This window comes from Meles meles, chromosome 3 (assembly GCF_922984935.1).
Source record: "Meles meles chromosome 3, mMelMel3.1 paternal haplotype, whole genome shotgun sequence".
In the NCBI taxonomy this organism is placed as follows: Eukaryota; Metazoa; Chordata; class Mammalia; order Carnivora; family Mustelidae; genus Meles; species Meles meles.
In genome coordinates, this window is record NC_060068.1 from 130,140,544 (window position 1) to 130,164,352 (window position 23,809).

At 38.8% G+C, this 23,809-nt stretch overlaps 1 protein-coding gene across 3 annotated transcripts; it reads right to left on the minus strand.

The window, feature by feature from the left end:
• Positions 1 to 1,951: 1,951 nt before the first annotated feature.
• Positions 1,952 to 22,760, minus strand: MAT2B (methionine adenosyltransferase 2B). Of its 3 annotated transcripts, XM_046000676.1 has the most exons (8): positions 22,741 to 22,760; positions 20,029 to 20,136; positions 10,557 to 10,751; positions 6,978 to 7,092; positions 6,629 to 6,781; positions 4,118 to 4,311; positions 3,233 to 3,346; positions 1,952 to 2,854 (listed from the first exon to the last, which is right to left on the minus strand). In XM_046000676.1, exons 2-8 carry the CDS (start codon positions 20,056 to 20,058, stop codon positions 2,684 to 2,686), a joined length of 972 nt encoding a protein of 323 aa, XP_045856632.1. In that variant the 5' UTR covers positions 20,059 to 20,136; positions 22,741 to 22,760; the 3' UTR covers positions 1,952 to 2,683. The 3 variants fall into 3 exon arrangements, with proteins under 3 accessions (XP_045856632.1, XP_045856633.1, XP_045856631.1); XM_046000677.1 differs by lacking the exon at positions 22,741 to 22,760 and having other exon boundaries at positions 20,029 to 20,154; XM_046000675.1 differs by lacking the exons at positions 20,029 to 20,136; positions 22,741 to 22,760 and adding an exon at positions 17,614 to 17,769.
• Between the last annotated feature and the right edge of the window lie 1,049 nt (positions 22,761 to 23,809).

The following is a 23,809-nucleotide window of genomic DNA, read 5'->3' on the forward strand; positions in this document are numbered from 1 at the left end:
CGAGCCCCGCATCGGGCTCTCTGCTTAGCTGGGAGCCTGCTTCCTCCTCTCTCTCTCTCTGCCTGCCTCTCTGCCTACTTGTAATCTCTATCTGTCAAATAAATAAATCTTAAAAAAAAAAAAAAAAAAAGAATTACAGAAACTAGATTTCTCACATCAGAGAATGGAGCTGCACAGAAAAGAATGGAGCAATACTGGCCTTGAAGTATCAATGTGAATTTGTTTCTTTCATAGAGAGATGTCAGAAAAAGTCAAGATCATGAAAGAGAACACAACACTGAATAACTATTGCAGGCTGAATCCTAAGCAAAATGGTAAGAAATGCCACAAATAATCCTGGACTGGATAGACTTATAAAGGACATTACTGGCACAACGTATGTGAATGGGGTCTGTGGGCTAGATAATAGTGTATCAATGTTAATTTCTTGATTCTGATGGTTATATTATGGGGTTATGTTGAAGAGCATCTTGATTTTTAGAAATTATACACTGATGCTTATATAGCAGGTGGGTGACTTGGAATCATGTCTGCAGTTTATTCTTGAACAGCTCAGATAAAAAAAACATACTTTGTGTATGTAAAGAGAAAGAGAAAGTGATAGGATAAATGTGACTAAATGTTGATAATTACGAACTATGGAAGGGGAATACAGACAGTCTTGTGCTATTATGACAACTTTTCTGTTAAGATTGAAATTTCAGGGGCTTCTGATGGGCTCAGTCAGTGGAGCACACGACTCTTGATCTCAGGGTTGTGAGTTTGGGCCCCATGCTGGATGTAGAGATCACTTAAAAATAAAATCTTAAAAAAAAGAAAAAGGATTGAAATTTCAAAGTGAATAGTAAAAAAAAAAAAAAAAACCAAAAAACATAGACATTCTTCATAACTCATTTGGAATAAACTCTAAGGCATATAAAGTTTTTAAAAGCACAGAAAAATTTTTATTTTATGATGCTATTTGTATAAAGAAGGGATGGTGACATACACATGTAATGAGTGTATTCTTATTTTACTATACAGAGTACCTGCAGAAACATACCAGGAACTGATCTACATTGATTTCTTCCACGGATAGAAAATCAGTAGCTAGAGAAGAATGAGAAAGGTTTTTGACTCTGAAACTTTTCAATTTTGTCCTACATGTAATTAAATAACTTTAAAAAAAAAAGGGAGCTTTAATCCAATGGTTGCAAAATCCAAGTACCAGGCTGCTTACCTTGGAAGCATCCAGAGAAAATTTAAAACTAGATTAGCAGGTCTCAATTCCAGAAGTTCTATTTCAGTGAGTCCAGGTTAGGGGTTAGGTACCACCAAAATTTCCCTAATTACAAAATATAACATGGTGTGGGAATTGGTCCTTTAAACAAATCATCCAAACCTGATTCTTTCTAAACCTAAAACTCTAAGTAAATTAGGAACTTAGAAATACTTTTTTTTAGAAATACTTTTTGTCCAATGGATGATAAAATCATAACCTAGGGAAAGGATACCCCAGAAGTGAAATCAGAAAACCAGGATTCACAATGAACCCTCAATAGAAGCCAAGTCATACACCTCATTCTACCATGCTGATTCCTTATTAAGGACCAAAAATATCCTTGAGGCTAAGGTCACCTCAATGTTACTCTGCATAGATAATACATTCAAAAACTCTGCATTCTTCAGAAGGAACATTCTACCTAAGTATGTGGCAAGATTACATAGTTATTTTTAGTTAAAAAACAATCAGATGGCACAAGTAGATACAGTATCTGTAACATTCTAGGTCTCAAGTAGAGTTCACCAGGGTTCATTTTATTATTTATATCTCAATAGACATTAACTATATTTTCTTATATGCATCAGACGTTACATAAGAATGTAATTTTTAAAAATTAAAGCAACAAATAACAGTGAGTTTAGATGCTTGGTCCTTATGGTTATAAAGTAAATAAAAGAAAACTAAGCATTACCATGCCAGCAGTACATATTTATTATCCTTGAATGGCCAAAAGACTTACAAGGCCCATCATTATTAGTATAACCACAGATATGAAATATCACTTAGTGACATGGAGACATGGACATGGACAGTTTTACACATATTAAAAAATACATACACACATATTCTCTGTCAATTGTTCACCATACACTGCTACAAAAGCAGGAGGCATCAGGCTACAGGAGTTCCAATATACATAACACGTTGAAATATCTCAAGCTTAGAAACTGCAAGTTGCAAAAATAAAGTTTCTTTCTTCAAACATTTTGATCAGAGCTCAAGCAATGCAAATAATAAACACCAATGATTTTTGTACTACTTAACTCACTTTAAAACATAAAAAAGGTCAACAGTTGCAAAAGTCCTGAAAATGTAGAGATTATAGGAATGAATAATGCATTTCATCCAAGAGAAAGTCTACAGTAGATCTGTCTCATCCTGGCTCGTAAATATTTAAGAATCATAATTTACTATACTCAAAGTTAAGCCAGAACAAAAATGATAAAAAGAAAAATCGTTACTTCAACTGAGGCATTATTGCCCTTAGTTTCTTTAGACAATTTCACTAGTGCAAGAGCATCATTTACCTGAAAGATCATGAGTCACAATTAAAGAGCACTCATACAAAACTATTTCCTTTTTTCTTTAAAAAGTGCCACATACTATACTTCTCAATTAAAAAAAAAACCTGCACATACACTAATGAAAGACCGTTTGCCTCCATCTCTTGTCAATGAGGAAAGGCCAGAGTGATTCTTTGATTCCAATTCTAAATGGTGTTCTCTGGCCAATGCCCAGGGTCTCTAATTTGGTGCAGTCAAGCTGAGCATTTCTTGGACGTTGTGCTCCTAAGACAGGACTGTCAGTTATCTTTAAAGAAAAAGAACAACAAAAAAATTAAAAATAAATACATCTATGTTGCAGTTTTATAGTCTCTATTTCACTTTGCCCTTAACTGCAAATCTGATCTGATCCCTGGAAAAAGACAAATAATCAAGATAAGACTTTCCTATAAACTTCACCAATACTCATGGGCTTCCTTGTACGGGATAACTTAGAGATAAGTAACAATATAAACCACCAACTTACAAGTTCACTTTAATTAGTACCAAAAAATGAAGTTACTCAGTATTTCTAAAGCAACATGAAAAGTTTTATCAGTAATACAAAATGTTAAAAAAAAAAATACAAAATATAGTGACAGATCTGGGCTTTCAACAAGTGAGGTTTAAAACACCATGTACTTACAGGTCTTAAGTGACTGCTGGGAAGGTTGAAGGCATCTGCAATTGCACATGCCATTTCATACTTAGTCATCTGTTCATTGCCAGACCAGTGAAAGGTTCCCTTAATTGATGGATCCTAGTAACAACATAAAAATTCAAAACAGTTTCAACTTTTTGAGTTGAGTAGAATAACAGACTGGACAAAAAAAACTAATTTAAAAGTGCAGGAATTAAAATGCATCCCTCCTTTATGGAATGCTCCCCAGGAGATATCTAAAATCAAATTCCTATAAATATACCCAGCTAAGCAGGAGAAATAATTTCTAGAATTTAGGCTTAAGAACTTTTTTTTTAAATAAAAATATAAATGGCTCCAAATTTTATTTAGTGGGAATCGTAAGAATGATTACAGATTTTTACAGAAACACAGGCCAATTTAATGAGTTATTTCTAATTATCCTCAGCTAAAATCAAAATGTAACAGAACCATTTTGCAGTATGAGCTAATTAGGCATGACATCCTTAAATAGTTCCATAGTACATATTTAAAATATCCATTTTTATATGTTAAAAAACTACAAACTATTATTAACATCCTAAAATCAATCACTCTCACCTTTCTATTAATATTCTAGTCAGAGACAGAGTCCATCAAGTATGAGAAAAGAATTCAAACACAAGGGCATAATATTTTTACTATTCACAAATATAGCCTACTACCTGCAAACTACTTTCATTTGGTCGCCCTGTAGTTTGAAAAAAGTTTTACATAAAAACTTGTATTTATTTATTTATTTATATTATTATAAAGATATATATTATTATGCATAATAATAAAGGAAACAAAAACACTTTGACTTTCACTTGTTGATGGCAGTTAAGAACTCCTCCTTCCAAAGATTCTCACCAGCATTCTCTTTTCTGCTAACTGGCGACAGACAGTAGCTACATCTTTGACATGTGTAGGGAACCTCTGCTGCCAGTGGTCCATGTTAGCTGACTTGTTACTGAACTGCACTTTATCAAACATAACAGTCACAGCACTTTCTTCAAGCTTTTCAACCTCTCCATACAGAACAGGAATTCTCAAAACAGCAGCTCCTAGGAATTAATAACAACAGGTAATTTTTTAAAGCTGACTGGTTCTTAAGTCTTGATATAAAATGAAAGTATATAGATTTAAATAATACTGCCACAGGGGATGCCTGGGTGGCTCAGTGGGTTAAGCGTTTGCCTTCGGCTCAGGTTATGATCCCAGGATCCTGGGATAGAGCCCCACATCAGGGTCCCTGCTTAGCAGAGAACCTGCTTCTCCCTCACCTGCTGTCGTTCCCCCCCCTTGTGCTCGCATACCCACGCTTTCTCAAATAAAAAAATAAAAATTAAAAAAAAAAAATACTGTTGTAGAAAACTTGCAATATACCAAAATGACATCATTCACCTATAATAACGCCCATTTAACAAATATTATACTGAGTATTTTTAAAGGTCTCTGTCATTTGGGGTATTTTTATATATTATTTTTAAGTCATAATAATGAAGAAATTAAACTGATATGACAACTAAATGCAATGACTGATCCTTGACTGGCTACTAGATTAAAAAATAAAATGCAATGAAGGACATTATTTGGGATAAGTGGGAAAATTCCTACATAGATGATATATTATAGTATAACACCATATTCATGTTAAATTTCCTGAGTGTGATAACTACACTGTAATTATGTAAAGAACATTCTTGTTAGAAGATAAATAGCATAGGGGTGCCTGGGTGGCCTAGTCAGTTTAGTGTCTGACCCTTGGTTTCGGTTCACATCATGATCTCAGGGTTGTGAGACTGAGCCCCACATACGGCTCTGTGTTCAGGGGGAAATCTGCCTAAAGATTCTCTCCCTTTGCTCCTCCCCCACCCCAAAATCAATCAATCAATCAATCTTTTAAAAATGATAAACAGCATGGTGAAATATTTTGGGGTGAATTTCAACCAATTCCCAAGAAGTTTGGTGAAACACACACACACACACACACACACACCCCCATGAAACATTAACAAGTGGTGAATCTATAGAAAAGTTATGTGAGTGTTTCACCACATAATTCTTGGAACCACTGATTTAAGGAATTATGAGCTTTCAGATTTTATGTAGGTCCCTACTGAGCAGTTACAACAGAATTTGGATAATGAACACTTTAACTGAGAATTAACAACTTTTTAATTAAATTAACATACTGGATAGCCATGTACAGATATGTATTCAAGGATGATTCCTGCAGGATAATTTATAATACCAAAGGGGAAAAAAAAAAAACCCCACCTGGAAAACTAAATGCCTATAAGCATGGAATCTACACTACAGGATGCTTCTCAAAGACTGTATAGTCTAAGACACTGCAAGGAATCTTTAAATCAAGTACTATGCAGCCACTGATAGGAAAAGAGAATCCAGAGATGACTCAATATGTAGTAAAAGACGAATATTTGAGGGACCAGATTATAAAACGAAATCCTCCATTTTTAGAAAATTCACAAACAATGCTTTCATACCTAACCACATCTGGTGCTATTCAGAGGCAAGATTATAAAAGAACTTCTACCCTTTACAGTTTTATTTTTTTTCCAGTAAGGGTATTACTTTTTATATTCAGCACATATATGTGTGCGTATATACACAAACACATATAGGGGAAAAGAAGAGCCATAAAAACAAATTCAAAAACTGGGGCACCTTGGTGGCTCAGTCAGTTAAGCATCTGACTCCTGATTTTGGCTCAGGTCATGATCTCAGTGTTGTGAGATCAAGCCCCGCCCTGGACTCCACACTGAGTATGAAGCCTGCTTGAGATTCTCTCTCTCCTTCTCCATCTGCCCCTCCCCCCAACCCTCTTGTCTCTCCAGATCTTTAAAAAAAAGAAAGTAATTTAAAAACTGTACAAAAAATAACAAATACTTTAATCTAGGAGAAATGATACAGACCTGTTTTTTGAAAGTATATTACAAATATTTATACTATAAGATTCCTGTCCTTTATAACATTTTTTTAAATCTAAGCTCTACACCCAATATGGGGAATGAACTCACGACCCCAAGATCATCAAGAATTACATACTCTACTGACTAAGCCAGCCAGGTGCCCCTATACAATGACATTCATGTATATACTAATACTGGGAAAAGTCTGCAAGGATTCATAAATTCATCATGATTTCTAAAATTCTTATTTTTCATTTTTATTAGCTATATTCTCTAATTTTTCTCCAATGATTTATGCTAATTCTTTCAAAATTTTGTATGTCTTATATATAGCATACCATATATATGTGTATATATATGTGTGTGTGTGTGTGTTTTTCTCAGTATCATAAAAGGAATCCTCAAAACAATCAAAACTATCAGGAGCTAAAGAAATTTGTCTTACCTAAATTGTTCTCTAGGACAGCCTTTTCTCCTTCTAATTTTGTTTTGCCATACAGATTCAGGGGACTTGGTACGTCTTCCTCTCTATAAGGTGGATTTGTTCCATCAAATACATAATCTGAGCTAATGTAGATTAGAAACGCTCCGATTAAAGCTAAAAAAGACAGACAGACATAAAAGAAATAAAATAATCCATCAAATTATTACATAACATCACTCTGCATTGGCATTTATAATAGCTTATTCATTATATATAAACAAACCTCTTCTAAGCGATCTAGAAACATTTGACCTTTATAAACTCAGCAATTATTTAATATTTTGCAAAGATTTTATGAAGTCATCATTACCTGCTTCCTTTGCTAAATTCCCAGAAGCATCCACATTAAGCTGAGAAGCAGCATCTGGTTGATTTTCCACAACATCTGGCCTTCTCTCTGCTGCACAGTGTACTATGACATGGGGCTGGAAGGTAAACATTAATGTATTTTTTAACCCAAAAGGAGTGAAACGGGAGCTACAGCCTTCTAACAGTAACTCAATTCATAAAAAAGGTTTGCTAAATCAACATTCCTCAAGTAAGAATTGCTGTAATTTTTTTTTTTTTAGAATTGCTATAATAGTTTTGTCATGCTTCCCTTTTCCAAATTTCAAACTTCCTAAAATAAATGTAGGTGGGGCGCCTAGGTGGCTCAGTGGATTAAGCCTCTGCCTTCAGCTCAGGTCATGATCTCAGGGTCCTGGGATCCAGCCCTACATTGGGCTCTCTGCTCAGCAGGGAGCCTGCTTTCCCCTCTCTCTCTGCCTACTTGTGATCTCTCTCTCAAATAAATAAATCTTTTTTTTTTAAGACTTTATTTATTTGAGAGAGAGAGATCACAAGTAGGCAGAGAGGCAGGCAGAGAGAGTGAGAGGGAAGCAGGCTCCCTGCCAAGCAGAGAGCCGGATGCGGGACTTGATCCCAGGACCCTGAGATCATGACCTGAGCCGAAGGCAGCAGCTTAACCCACTGAGCCACCCAGGTGCCCCTCAAATAAATAAATCTTTAAGAGATAGACAGAGGGGGATAGGAGAAGAATAAATGAAACAAGATGGGATTGGGAGGGAGACAAACCATAAACGACTCTTAATCTCACAAAACAAACTGGGGGTTGCTGGGGGGAGGTGGGGTTGGGAGAGGGGGAGGGAGTTATGGACATTGGGGAGGGTATGTGCTATGGTGAGTGCTGTGAAGTGTGTAAACCTGGCAATTCACAGACCTGTACCCCTGGGGATAAAAATACATTATATGTTTATAAAAAAAAAAAAATTGGAAGGGGAGGCGAACCATAAGAGACTATGGACTCTGAAAAACAACCTGAGGGTTTTGAAGGGGCGGGGGTGGGAGGTTGGGGGAACCAGGTGGTGGGTAATAGGGAGGGCACGTATTGCATGGAAGACTGGGTGTTGTGCACAAACAATGAATACTGTTACGATGAAAAAAATAAATAAATTTATTAAAAAAAAAAAAGAGAGAGAGATAGACAGATAGATAAACAAATAAATAAGTGTAGGCCCTGAAAAGGAAAGAGCAATTTAGTAATCCTTAGGCAAAACCAGATAAACTCAATGTCAACAACTTTTTTTTTTTAAGATTTTATTTATTTATTTGACAGACAGAGATCACAAGTAGGCTGAGAGGCAGGCAGAGAGAGAAAGGGAGAAGCAGGCTCCCTGCTGAGCAGAGAACCCGATGCAGGGCTTGATCCCAGGACCCTGAGATCATGACCTGAGCCGAAGGCAGAGGCTTATTAACCCACTGAGCCACTCAGGCGCCCCAACAACCATTATTTTTCAATCAAAATAAGCTTTATTCTCTAATTTGGATGAGAGAAAAGAGCTAACACTTATACAATTAATATGACCTGAATAATTAATTTATGTTAAAAGAATACTCATTTCAAATTAAATTCATAAATTCAAATCTCTTATATCAACCATTTAAAGAATGTTAACTATCAGGTGCCTGGGTGGCTCAGTGGGTTAAGCCTCTGCCTTCAGCTCAGGTCCTGATCTTAGGGTCCTGGGACTGAGCCCCACCTTGGGCTCCCTGTTCAGCGGGGAGTCTGCTTCTCCCTCTTTCTCTCTACCTGCCCCTCTGCCTATTTGTGATCTCTCTCTCTCTGTCAAATAAATCAAATCTTAAACAACAACAACAACAAAATGTTAACTATTCATTTAGTTAACTAACCACTAACCACTGTGCAAGGAGCAAGGATTTTGTAATCTACTGGAAAAGAAGGGTATATAAAGATACTGTTTCAGTAGTATGTGACATACATCAAGACAGAGGAATGGGGCACCTGACTGGCTCAGTCAGGAGAGGATGTGATTCTTGATCTTGGGGTAGTGAGTTCAAGCCTCATGTGTGGCCTAGAGCTTACTTAAAAATAGTAATAATAAGGGGCACCTGGGTGGCTCAGTGGATTAAGCCTCTGCGTTTGGCTCAGGTCAATATCTCAGGATCCTGGGATCGAGCCCCACATCAGGCTCTCTGCTTAGCAGGGAGCATGCTTCTCCCTCTCTCTGCCTGCTTCTCTGCCTACTTGTTAACTCTCTCTCCGTCAAATAAACAAATAAAATATTTTAAAAAATAGTAATAATAATAACTAAATTGAAGATACAGGAATGCACAGGGTCTTTTGTAAAGGAGGGGTACCTACTTCCCAGAGAAGATGAACCCAGGTGAAGATTCAGTAAAACTACTGACAGGCAGGGCTAACACACATCTCCGTGTGCCGGACTATCTCCATCCTTAACAACTGCTGAGGAAGCATAATCTTAGAGCTGCTTTAAAACTTGAACGTGCATAATCTGGGGTGAATCTTACAATGTCCTGAGTTAAAATTTTGGGAAATGAGATCTAAATAATGAGTTCCCCAAGTGACTAATGCAGGTGTCCCGTGGACATTGTTGAAAAGAACTTTAACTCTCACAATTTGATCAGGGGTAGAACAGAAGTTAAATTTTTCAGTAACTTTACTACAGCAATGGTCAACAAGTTATTTAACCCGAGCCTCTATCATCTGTAAAATGGAAATGATAATATCTACTTAACAGTGTTATGGGTTTACAGATAATATTAAACAGGCATTTGCATAGAAAGTCATATTTAACAAGAAAACCTCACAAACATAAGCTTTTTATAAAATGCTTTTTTTAATTCCCAAGTTTTGTCAACCTATGTTTCAACCCAATCTTTTGAATGACTGCATATACTTTGCCAGGCTAATAGAAAAAAAAAAAAAAGTGCAATATACACTTGATAGTGGAACATGGGTTTGAATTATAAGTCTACTTATATGCAGATATTTTTAAATAAATACAATACCATAAATGTATTTTTTTTTTTTTAAGATTTATTTATTCGACAGATAGAGATTACAAGTAGGCAGAGAGAGAGAGAGGAGGAAGCAGGCTCCCAGCCAAGCAGAGAGCCTGATGCGGGGCTCGATCCCAGGACCCTGGGATCATGACCTGAGCTGAAGGCAGAGGCTTTAACCCGCTAAGCCACCCAGGCGCCCCCATAAATGTATTTTCTCAGTAACATTTTCTTCTCCACAGCTTATTTTATTGCAAGAATACAGTATATAACACATACACAAAATAAGTGTTAATCGGCCAGGCTTCCAGTCAATAGTAGGCTATTAGGAATTGTTTTGAGGAAGTAAAAAGTTATACACAGATGTTCAACTATGCAGGGATCAGCACTCCTAAGCCCTGTACTGTTCAAGGGTCAACTGCATTCTCTTACTGCTTAACAGGTTAGAGCTTAAGTACAGTAACTCTCTTGAGAGCAAGAACATTTTCTAAATCATCCAGACAACTGTTAACATAGTTTATAGATAATTCTTAGCATAGTTTACATGTGTTAAAACAGACAACCATACCTGAAAATCATGAATGATGTGATGAACCGCTTCAGAATCCAAAAGATTAACCTGTTCAAATTTTGGTCTTGCTCTTCTAAAACCACAGCCAAAGGCATGCCAATTATTCTGCTTAAATTCTTTATACACAGCTCTGCCAAGAAGCCCAGTGGCACCAGTAATCAGAACCCGCCTATTGGGAACATTAACTTCCTCCTAAAAGGTGAAATAGGAGAACAAAGGATTTACTTATTTTGAAAATACTCTCTCTACAAAATTAGTCACCATTATTGTTCACTAAATACTTCCAGTCTAAGTAGTTTGCTTCATGTCCCATATTTATTAGATAATTCTTAAGTTAGAATAAAGATCAAGCTGCATCAATAATTTTATCACTTAAGAAAACGTTTTATTGGGGCACCTCGGTGGCTCAGTCGTTAAGCCCCAATCAGGCTCCTTGCTCCCACTCCCCTTGTTGACGTGCCCTCTCTCGCTGTGTCTCTCTCTGTCAAATAAATAAATAAAATCTTTAAAAAAGAAAAAAGAAAGAAAAGGTTTTATTCATCCTATCCAAGAAAAAGAATCTAAGATTATACTGTAAAGATATACCTAGTCAAATAGATTTATTTTATAAAAATGCACAATTAGTTTGAAGCTTATGAATTTTTTATGCCCTGATTAACTATTTGGCTGTATTCCACCAATATATGTTCACAAGTTGACAATTTTGGTCTTCAGTTTGTAATCCCAAGTTTTCTTTCAAATCTCATTGATTTATCATATTCTGATAGGTCTGAGTTTGAGAATTCACATTTCACAAGAATTTATGTCTTTGTCAAGACCAAAAATACACGCGGTCTTGACAGTAATAATAATAGTTCAAGTTTAAGCAAACTGGTAAATGTTCCTGAGTTAACTCTAAATTTACCTTAACAGACAAGTTAAAACTAACATTGGTGGGGAAGCCCTAACACAGAAGATAAGGAAAAAAAGAAAAAGAAACTAAAATATTTTAAACTAATCTATGTTCTTATATGGCAAAGAAAAAATTCCTTACACAATGAAATTAAAAGGAACAACTACAGAAAAAAAAGTTGTTTCCAAACCAGTTTAAAAACTTCCATTCTTCCCAAAGATGGGTAACACCAAATTTCCCAAACTCTTGAATAAAATCAACATTTACTATTTTAAAAACCACCAATAAAAAGTTTTATTAAGGGGGCGCCTGGGTGGCTCAGTTTAAGCCTCTGCCTTCAGCTCAGGTCATGATCTCAGGGTCCTGGGATCGATCCTGGCATCTGGCTCTCTGCTCAGCTGGGAGCCTGCTTCCTCCTCTTTCTCTACCTGCCTCTCTGCCTGCTTGTGATCTCTCTGTCAAATAAATAAAATCTTAAAAAAAGAGAGAAAGAGAAAAAAAAAGTTTTATTAGGGGCACTTTGCTTGCTGAGTCAGTATAGCATGTGACTCTTGATCTCAGGGTCATAAGTTTAAGCCCAGGTTTGATGGGCAGCCTACTTAAAAAAAAAAATTATTATATTTTATCAATTCGCAGTCTTTTTACTTCAAGTGCTATGGCCACCTATTCTGAGATGTCAAAAACTTCAAACAAGCACGGTGCCTGGGTGGCTCCGTGGGTTAAGCGTCTGCCTTTGGCTGGGGTCATGATCCCAGGGTCCTGGGATTAAGTCCCACATGGGGCTCCTTGCTCAGCAGGGAGTCTGCTTCTCCATCTCCCTCTGCTGCTCCCCTGCTCATGCTCTCTCTTGCTCCCTCTCTCTCAAATAAATAAAATCTTAAAAAAAAACAACAACAACCATTTTAAACAAGCATAGAATAATCAAAGATCTTTGTTAGTCCTTAGTTCAGCAGAGTAATTTAGCACTATGCATTTTTTTTTTTTTTTTTTAAAGAAGGCCACCACAGGGCACCTGGGTGGCACAGTTAGGCCTCTGACTCTTGGTTTCAGCTCAGGTCCTGATCTCAGAATAGTGAGACTGAGTCCAGTATTGGGCTCCATACTCAGCCAGGAGTCTGCTTGAGATTTCTTCTCTCACTCCCTCTGCCCCTCCGGCTTGTATGCATGTGCACGCTTGTGCTCTTTTTCTCTGAGATAAATAAATAGTAAAAAAAAAAAAAAAAAAAAAAAAAAAGAAGAAGAAGAAAAAAAAAGAAAAAGCCACCTAAATTAGGTATTCCTACCATACAAAAAATCTGAAATGAAAGGGCTGACAGAAACAGTTGGGGCGGGGGACCCTGGATCTGGTTTCTGACCAGGTCATAATCTCAAAGTAGTGTAATGGAGCCCCAGATTGGGTTCTCCTTGGAGCCTGCCTGTCCCTCTCCCTCCCCGTTTGCAGAGTTGCTCTCTCTAAAGTGAATAAATAACATCTTTAAAAAAAAAAAAGAGACCAAGGTATTTTTTCCTTAGTTCAACCATTCCGAACATTTTAAAAACTAAAGGAAAAATCATCTAGGCTCTCTGTTGTAAAACTTGGCCCCATGCCAACTGATCTATGAAAACAAGGATTTCAGCCAGCAAAATATTTTCTTTGTATTTTGGCAAGAAAACAGCCCTACGAAGACTGATTCGTAAAGAAGAGAGAACATGCCAAGTCTAGTAGATACAATCAGAAAACAATTCACGCAGGATAAATACCATAAAGATCCCTGAGAAAACATAAAAGAGCTATGATTTGGTTTCTTCTGAATTTCTCACTTTTTATTACTTCACGTTAAAGAAGCAAAAGCGTATGTTACAGTTCTTAGTTGGTGGTTCTTAGGGTTCATTATGTATAAGAATCATGCAGGAGGCTTTCAGATTTAGTACATCTGGGATAAGTCCTGATAATTTGTATTTCTAACAAGTTCCCAGGAATGTGCTGAAGATGGTGATTTGGCAACTGCCCTTCGAGAAGTGTAATCTTGAATTCCCGGTAAAGTCCAAGGTTTTCCTAAAGAAACATTTATCTTATTCAAAGAAGCCAAAAAATGTCATCTACCTTTCCAGAAGCGACACCTTTCCTTCCCTCTTTTCCCGTAAAAGGTAAACAAGAGTAAAGTCAAAGAACAAGTATATGTATTACTGAACAGTGGATTTACCAATCTCTGCGTACTTCACTGATTGAGTAAAGCACACTTTTTCCTCATTTTAACATCCCTGTTAAATGAAGGAAACAGAGATGCATCTTATTACTGTGTCATAGTCTGGCAGTCTCTTTTGCTTTTTAGTGCATCTTAAAATCAGAGCCCAGATAATCAAGTACATTTTAGACTTGATGAAATATAGTATTAAATTACAAGGACAGCAAGGCTCTTAGGGAATTTAATACACTTAACTTTAAAACAGAATGTGGTTGCATGGAAAAAAATACAATCTTATGACCTTATAGGCTGGGGTAATTTGTAAGATCCCTAGAAGAAAAGAGGAAACAGTCCATGGTAACCAGTGAACAGATGTCAATGCTCGAGAATTTTCTTTATTAAAAAAAGCAGAGATCTGAAGTGCAAGCATTTCTTAAAACAGAAATGATACTGCACAATCTTATATCTGAAAACTATCCAGTATTATGTAAGCCTACATCATAACTTCTGATCATAAGAAAAGCCTTATTTTTTTTTTTTAAAGATTTTATTTATTTGACAGAGAGAAATCACAAGTAGGCAGAGAGACAGGCAGAGAGAGAGGAGGAAGCAGACTCCCTGCCAAGCAGAGAGCCCGACGCCGGACTCGATCCCAAGACCCTGAGATCATGACCTGGGCTGAAGGCAGAGGCCCAACCCACTGAGCCACCCAGGCGCCCCCATAAGAAAAGCCTTATTAAACATGCAGGGCAAATACTATTTCCAAACTGAGGAATCTGAAGCCCTGAAATGTCCAAGTCTTTACCCATAGTAAATGGAAAAGGTTGGGCCCAGACTTGTTTCTAGCTTCTATGGTCCAGCCAAATACATACTGAGTTTTGTCTTAATCCTTTGACCTTCTATTTGATTTCATAATGATAAAATTTTAACTATTCTGCCATGAAATGTGGTACTGAGAAGTTACTGAAATCTCTGTTGATCAAATTCCTCATTAGTAAAATGAGGAATTAATTTATAAATATTATTAGTAAAATGAAAGTCTCTTCCAGCTTTACAGTTCTATAATTCTAACATTTTCCATATTATCCTTAACACAGAGGGGACTGAAAAGAGTGAAAGGAGCCTCATTTACTTAAGCAATTTTTCCTCTTTTCATAGAGTTCTCTCTAGAGACTCAATGAGCACCTTCTGTCACACTACAGGAGCCAAGACAAGATTTTTGTCATTTGGGGGTTGGCAAATAAAATATGCCTCACTCTGAAATTAAAAGACGCCAAACAAAAATATTTATTTTTTGCTTTCTATATATAAACAGAAATCCACCTCAAGCTTTTTTTTTTTTTAAGATTTTATTTATTTATTTGACAGAGATCACAGGTAGGCAGAGAGGCAGCCAGAGAGAGAGAGAAAGGGAAGCAGGCTACCTGCTGAGCAGAGAGCCCCATGCAGGGCTCGATCCCAGGACCCTGGGATCATGACCTGAGCCGAAGGCAGAGGCTTTAACCCACTGAGCCACCCAGGTGCCCATCCACCTCAAGCTTTTTAAAAGCACATTGTTTTTAAGTGTTTTTTTGTTTTTGTTTGTTTGTTCTAAAGATTTTATTTATTTGCAAGAGAGAGCACAAGCAGGTAGAGTGGCAGGCAGAGACAGAGAGAGAAGCAGGCTCCCTGCTGGACAAGGAGCCCAATGCGGGACTCGATCCCAGAACCCCAGGATCATGACCCGAACCGAAGGCAGTGGCTTAACCGACTGAGCCACCCAGGCATCCCTTTATTTTTATTTTTATAAAGAAAAGGAATATTCCTCTAAAAAATTACTTTGGACTGTTACTCCATAAAATACTTTAGCCTTGCAAAACTCAGGAATATCCATGCACTTCAAAGAACTCAGAATGAAGAAACTGTAGTTAATCCAAACAACAACAAAGAGTTGAAAATACTGTCTGCCTGAAAACTTAACTTATATGTATGTATGAAGTATCACTTTAAGTTACTCTGAACGTATTTGCCTCTAACTACATTAAACTCTCAGAAGTATGGAACTACAAGTGACCAGATTTATAGTCACCCAAAGAATTCCTGAAAAATTAAATAAATACAAATAAATGTAGAGGTACCAGTTTCATTTGCTACCTAATCAAATGACACCAAACTATAGGTAATAATACAAATGGCTCTTTCAAAATTGTCAAACACTACTACTCTGGGACAGTGATTTCCACTTTAGTACACTTGCATTAACTTCTAAAAATGTCCCAGAAAAAGAATGAGACATCAATAAAATTTAAATAGAGTTCTTCTTAAATTTTAGTGGTAAATAAAATACTTTGCTATTTTCAGAACCTCTTACATATGGCAGTTTCCTCTTCATTTCTTTTTTTTTTATTAAAAGATTTTATTTATTTATTTGACGGAGATCACAAGTAGGCAGAGAGGCAGGCAGAGAGAGAGGAAGGGAAGCAGGCTCCCCGCTGAGCAGAGACCCTGAGATCATGACCGGAGCTGAAGGCAGAGGCTTTAACCCACTGAGCCACCCAGGCACCCTCCTCTTCATTTCTTTAACTGATCCTCTCATATAACATTCCCCTGGAGGCAGATCTCTGAGTAGACATTACTGGACTCGAAGAAACTCAAGATTCCATGTCTATCTAGGTGACACTGGTCTAACTGCTACTGTCACCCTATTCTACCCTTCAAGACAGTCTTAACAGGTACACCATAGTCACCTTCTCCAATGTAAGCAGTAAGGCAGTCTTCATTCTCACAAGTGAATTTTTAATTCTACGTGTTCTGAGAGAGCCAAGATTTAGGGTGGAGGCCCCTGGCCAGCTCAGTCTGTACAGCTTTACACTCTTATCTCGGGGCTGTGAATGTGAACCCCACTATGGGTTTTAAAGAATCCTTAAAAAAAATAAGATTTAGGGTGTATCGTTTTTAGTGAAATTATGAAAACCTATTTTCATTAGTCTACTGAACTACTGTGAAACATTAAGCTTCACACACACGTAAACAATATGTAACATTACGCATTCAGTACTTTTGGGGGCAAATAGAAACAATACATAACTTTTCATAGTCCATCTAACCTAACTTTACCCCCCAAACACCAAACTGATTAGAAACACTAAATATACTCTTGGAAGCATAAAAAATTCTACAGTATCAAAACCAGCCATCTCCCACATCTCTTATTTTCGGAAGACATATCGGTCTAGGCATTAACATTCTTCTTTTCGCCGTTGCTTGATACATTCTGTGGACTGAATGCTGGGAGGCCCAGAAATAAAACACAAAAAAGAATGGAGACAGAGGACGTCTGGGATAGTTCTCCCACAGTAACAATTTTCCTTTTTGTAACCTCCATAGTGGTTCAAAGCCTGAGAAAGTGAAAGATTTGTATCTGAATCCCGGCTCCAAGCTTACTGAATGAACTTGGCCGAAGGCTCATCCTGTAAACCTCAATTTTCTCCTCTGTAAAATGGAGCAAAAACAGTATCTCACCGTTATGACGATTAAATGATGCATGTAAAGTGCATAACATAGTGCCTTGCACTAAGATTTCAGTAACTTGTCATCTCCAAATCCGCTATTTCTAAAAAACCACTTTCCCCTTCATTCTCAGATAAGAACTGGTAAGATCGAGAGATAGAAACAAAGAATGAAGAAGAAATTCAGAGAGATAAAACAAAACCGAAAGAGATCTGAAAGCCCCTCTTCGTTTCTAGGAGGGAAGACCGAAGACACCAGAGTGAAACCAGATCTACTCGCTTCCTGCCGCAGGAGGAAGAGCAAACACCCACGGGTGTGCACGGAGGTAAACAAACTCGGTGGCGCCGCCCTCTCCATCCAGAGCTGGGAAGGAGGTGCTGGGGCGACTCAGAGTCGGGGGCTGGGATTTCTGCAGGATGCGCAGAGTAAATCACTCGAGCCCCCGCGACCTGGCTCGTCCCCCTCTGCATTCCCGATTCCTACAAGACCCGCTGGCCGACTCCCTCACCTCCACCAGCCGGCAGCTCCCGGGAACAAAGTGGATGGAGAGCTCGTTCTCCCGCCCCACCATGCCCGCCGTCTTCGCGCCGCCGCCGCAGCGACCGCCACTTCCTCCAGCCCAAGATCGCCACGGGCCGCAGCTTCGTCGCTCTCGGCCCGCCTCCCTAGGTCCGGGCCGGCCCCCGCCCTTCGCTTCCGGCTTCCGCCGCCAAGGCCTCGCCCGTTGATTGGCCACGCTCCGCCGATGCCCCAGAAAGGGGGCGGGCGCGTTCAAAACGCTCCGAGCCTACTCACCAACTCTTAAAGGAATACACAAAACAAAGGCCTTGGCCTTAGGCAGTGAATACAAGTTTTGTGTGGGGAGGGGTTGTTTCTGTACTTTTTTTCTCTCTTTGCCTTTGTTCTGGACTAGGGAAGGACTGAACTGGATCGTCTAGAGTTTCAAGTTTCCAGACTGCCCCGTGCGTAAGAGCCAACTGAGCACATAATACATAAAGTAGGAGAAAACATTTTAAAGCCAGGGGGTAGGTTTGGGGACGACCAGGAGGAGGGAGGACAGCAGACCTCCATCTCTGCAAAATTAGGAGGTGGTGGTTTTTCTTTCTTTTTTTTTTTTTTTTTCCCAGAGATTTAGAAAGACAAAGAATAAAAATACAAGTGTTAGCATCTGAGTCATTAACACCTCAACAACCCATTTGTCTTTCTGGGATGCTAAAAAGTGGTACGTGTGAAATTCTAAATAAGTCAAACTATTTTTAACCAGTTAAAAATAAAAAGTTGGGGGGTGGGGGTGGAGGAGGAATTATCCGGGAACCTCTTCAAAATAGATTCTCGGACTGTACTCGTCAATACATAACGAGAATCTGTGCTAATACACCCGGGGACTCTGCATTTTAGTTAGCGGAAGGAACCGGACCCTACCGACCCCCTTGGAGAAGCACTCGCGTCAGGAACGGCCCGGTCCGGCCCCGCGAGCTTGGCCTCCGCAACCACCGCAAATTCAAGAAACCGAGCGGAGTAGTGCTAGACCCTCCACCACTGGCACGGCTTCCTAAAAGCACGAATCAGAAACAACAGCCCTAAGGGCTGAGAAAGACCTCGCAGGCAACTGGTTTCCCTCCCAGCTCAGAACCGCAAAATCCGCGTCCATTTGGGACGCCTGTGAAATTTACTCAGGAAGAAACCCGCCATGGACCGTGTAGGGTTCGCGGGCGTGCACCCAACAGTCCCGAGTGTTCCGACCTAGACACGCCGGACACGGGGCTTAAAAGTCGCCCACAGGCGTGACTGCGGCTTGGATTTTTCTGAAAAGGCCTTATTTTCATAATCTCTTTTGGTTTATTTCAGAGCTTCCAAAAGCAGCCTTTTGGAAAAGTTTTTCTTTGAGCCCCATGCATTTCCTTTCTACCCAACCCCCCAACAAGAACTCACTTCTTAATTCGAGTCAACAGTCTTTCTTTGGAACGGTGGGGGAAGAGAGCCTGAAGCCCCCTCGCTTTCCGATTTTTATTTTTACCCCAACTGTTACTGTTTTAATCAGTTTAGCACTATTCAGAGAGTCCTTGAGAGGGCTGCCCCAGCATTAAACATTCATAATCCGCACACAAAGAAAAAGTGAGTGTCCGTGGCTGCGTAGGGGAGGCAAATTCAAGATCCTCCTAATCCTCCTCTTTAAAAACTGGGATTTTTGTTGCTAATTTCTAGAAGCGACGTGTGATGCAACCTGATCGTTCTGATTTTTTTTTTAAAAAGTGTACAGTGAGAAGATGTAAGGACATGCATATGCAATTACTATTTTTTTGATTCTCAGAGCAGCCTTGTCCAGAGTTAAGAACAAGAGTTTTCTTGCCTATCTTTGAGAATTTGGTAAGATACCTCCCAGGTAAAACCAGAGTATAGTTCTAGAGGTATATGTTCATGTGTAATTTTTATTCATTCCCTTTAAAGATTAAAGTTTCTCTCTGAACAAAAATGCCACCGTTGTACATACAATATCCAAGTTCCTGTGGTGGCTAAGTCTATAAATTCAAAGAGAGCAGCCTGGAGCTAAAGTTATGTTAGCAGATTCAGTTCATGCTAAGACAAAGGCAGGAGCACACAATTATAGATAAAATCCTTACTTATATAGAACCTTCACCTACATCACTGCATATAATTTGGTAAAGGAAACTGCTGTTCTGTTTTGCATTTTATTTTTGTCAGTTAATGAGACTTAGCTGAAAACCTGGTTCCCAGGGTCAATAATTAAAATTGGTTTATCCTTCCGTGTCCCAAAGTTATATGTTTTAAAGAAATGAATGACACCCGCTTCTTTTTCCTTTTTCTTTTTTTAACCCTTTTGGTTTTTACCAGACATTCACTGGGATGCTTTTTAAAGACACTAACTCCAGAACGCTTCATTTCTTGAACAGCTAGCTCTTACCTGGTCCATGTCCTCCGGCATTTCAGGCATGATTCCAAAATTATCTCAGGAAAACAGATTTGGGATGAGTCTCAGGCTCTGCCTCTTCTGCCTGAGTCTTTGTTCTGCCTGAAGAGAGCGCAGGCACGCAAAAACGTGAGCTCCAGCTTCACTCGACCTTTTAAATTAGCATTTTGATTCCAATCCCAGAATCTCATGCAGTTTTCCACATTGCAGTAAACTGGCAGCTGATTCCCCCTGGCAGTCTTGAAAATACCCAATGAGAAGTTTCATGTTTAATTGCATGTCAAGTTAGGGTCCATTAGCAAAACTATTGGGAGAACCAATTTATTTAAAAAAGAAGAAAGGAAGAAACAAAAAAACTTCCTGCGAAGACTTGTTGCAATTTTCTCTTGCAGAAGACAAGCAAGAGCTCACAGTTGGAAAGCACACAGTCGTGCAGTTGATTCGTGTCCTGAAATACTTTATTCAGTTATGCTGTATTACAACAGAATCTAAGTAAAGTTTTTCAGCGCTTTTCTGCCCAGTGCCTTCTAATTATTTCAAAGCATAGTAAAAGTCACTGGTGGTAACAGCATCCAACAATTAAAATGCAACAGGTCATTTCTATTAATGCCTTCGCACTGAGAAAATGGTAGGTTGAGCAGCTTCAAGTAAAGATTTCCAGATGAATTATTTGCAAACCTGCCTGCACCATAAAAACTATGAAACAAAAGTCATTCTGTAGGAGTGAAGCCCTGTAATCTTACTTTTAACAATTTCTAGGACAATGAATACACTCCATTAAATTTTGAACCACTGTTCTGGACTATGGCTTTGTAACAATTTAAGAACAACAACAAAATGCCATATAGATAGAACTAAGAAAAATACACTTAACTCTTTATATTCTAGACACTTAGAGCACACAGCACATAGTAAACTCTGAGACATGCAGAAAATCTATAAGTCATGGAGAATTACGCAATTTTAAAAAACTGATACATTTTACCAAAATAAGAAATTTGTAACCATCAACAGACAGTATTAAGAAAACGACTAAGCAAATCACAAACTGGATTGGGGGGGATCTTTATACACACAAATGAAAAGGACTCATAGTCGGAATATTTAAAGAACCCCTACTGAAATTGCTTAAAATCATAAAGTTGAGGGGGGGCCTGGCGGGCTCAGTTGGTGGAACACCTGACTCTTGATTTCAGGGAGGGGGGAGTTCAAGCCCTATGTTGGGTATAGAGATTATTTAAATAAACAAATAACTTTTTTAAAAAAGAGTTTATTTATCTATTTGACGGAGATCACAAATAGGCAGAGAGGTAGGCAGAGAGAGAGCAAGGGAAGCAGGCTCCCTTGGGGAGCAGGGGCCCCTGGGATCAAGACCTGAGCCAAAGGCAGAGGCTTTAACCCACTGAGCCACCCAGGGGCCCCAAACAAATAACTTTTTTTTTAAAGATTTTATTTTTATTTATTTGACAGAGAGAGAGAGATCACAAGTAGGCAGAGAGGCAGGCAGAGAGAGAGGAGGAAGCAGGTTCCCTGCGGAGCAGAGAGCCCGACGCGGGAGACAGAGAGATAGGCAGAGAGAGAGCAAGGGAAGCAGGCTCCCTTGGGGAGCAGGGGCCCCTGAGATCATGACCTGAGCCGAAGGCAGCGGCTTAATCCACTGAGCCACCCAGGCGCCCCACAAATAACTTTAAAAAAAAAAATGCATAATGGGCACCTAGGTGGCTCAGTTGGTTAAGTGATCCACTCTTGGTTTCTGCTCAGGACATGATCTCAGGGTCTCAGTGCTCAGGAGGGATATGCTTGAGATTCTCTCGCTCTCCCTCTGTTCATCCCTCCACTCTCTCATGCGTGCGTGCACGCTCTTTCTCTCTCTCTCTCAAATAAATACATGAAATCTTTTTAAAAAATTAAAATGAATTAAGGGGCGCCGGGGTGGCTCAGTGGGTTAAAACCTCTGCCTTCGACTCAGGTCATGATCCCAGGGTCCTGGGATCAAGCCCTGCATCAGGCTCTCTGCTCAGCGGGGAGCCTGCTTCCTTCTCTCTCTCTGCCTGCCTCTCTGCCTACTTGTGATCTCTGTCTGTCAAATAAATAAAATCTTTATAAAAAATTAAAATGATTTTAAAGCATAAAGTTGAGCAAAAATCAAATGGCTGCACTAATGCTTTCCCAAAGCTTGATTTGAAACTGAGTATCCTTTAACCTCACTTCCACAAACCTCCCTCCTCCCTCTGCAAACCTCCCCTCTCCTGTTCTCAGCCTTTTGTTTCAGGAACCCAGTACCACCCTGAAAACTACTGCAGAGGCTGGCAGCACATTCCCAATTCCTGTCAAAAATGGCTAGATCCTCTTTTTTTCCCTATAAAATTCCCAGCCCCATTCTGGAAGGGGACTTGCAGTTTTTGAAGGCCATAGGCTGCTGCAGTTTCCTTTGCCTAGCAAAGCCATAACAATAGAGTTTATTCCAAACTCTATCTTCGTGTTATATTTTGGCCCCTAAGCACAGAGGTCAGTTATCAACAGCACAACTCAGTAATTTGTTTTAATTATTTTTAAAATGGACACATTTCATCAGATAACTTCACAAAGACATAAGAATGGCCAATTATCACATAAAAAGATGCTCAGCATCTGGGAAATGCAAACTAAAATCATATTGAAACATTGTCACCAGCCAGACCCCAAGACTTGACTTTTACTGCTCACCTAGTCTTACTGGTTGACCTTTGTCCCACATTTTTCCTTAAGCTCCTCTTTCCAGCTTAGCTCAAACAAAAGACCTGCAGGAGCTGCATAGCACCCACACTGTGATGGAAAGTGAAACTACCCTTCAAGAAATAACGAATGAGGAGGCAGAGTTCCCTGAATACCACCCAGAGCAGTTTGAGCTCAAACCCTGGCTCACACCTGCACAGATGGGCCATGGATTGACCTGTGAAGTGACCCAACAGTTAGCTTTTCCTCATTATAATACTCTATTATTATATAATACTATATGAAATCTCTACCCAAGGAAACGAGAATACGAGCCTCATTTACTCAACATATAATATATGAAGAGCATGCATGTTTCTTTTAGGTGCATGTGCGACCCTATGCCTGCCTCTACATGCAATGACCAGCCTCCCTTCTGAATATTCTTCCTAACCACATTCACCCTTTCTTGGGGACTCAAAGCTTTGGAAGTTACTCTCTGTGATCTCCTTATTTGCTGCAAATAAAGTTTACTTTGTGTGACTCACCAAAGAGGGAACTTATGTTAGTTCAGTTACAATACCATTACATATCTAACAGAATGGCTAAAATGAAAGAGAGTGATAACTTCATATGCTAATGAGCATTTTTGGCAACTAGATTGCTTATTCATTGCCAGTGGGAGTATAAAATGACACAACCATTATAGAAAACTGTTGGGCAATTTATTATAAAGTTGAACCCTCAATTTAGTAATTCCATTTCTGGATGGTTATCCAGGGGAAATAAACGTATATGTACATAAAGACTTGCACAAGAATATTAATTCAAAATAATTCAAAATAACCTAAAACTGGAAATAAAGCAAATATCCACTAATAGATGAACAGATAGATTGTGGTATATTTATAGTATTGGAATATTACTTAGCTATACAAAGAAATGAACTGCATGAATGAAACTCAAAATCATTGTGCTGAGTTAAGGAAACTAAACACAAAAGAGTATGATTCCATTTATGTGAACTTCTGAAACAGTTGAAACTAATCTATGATGAAAGACACTAGCTTGGGGGAGGGGA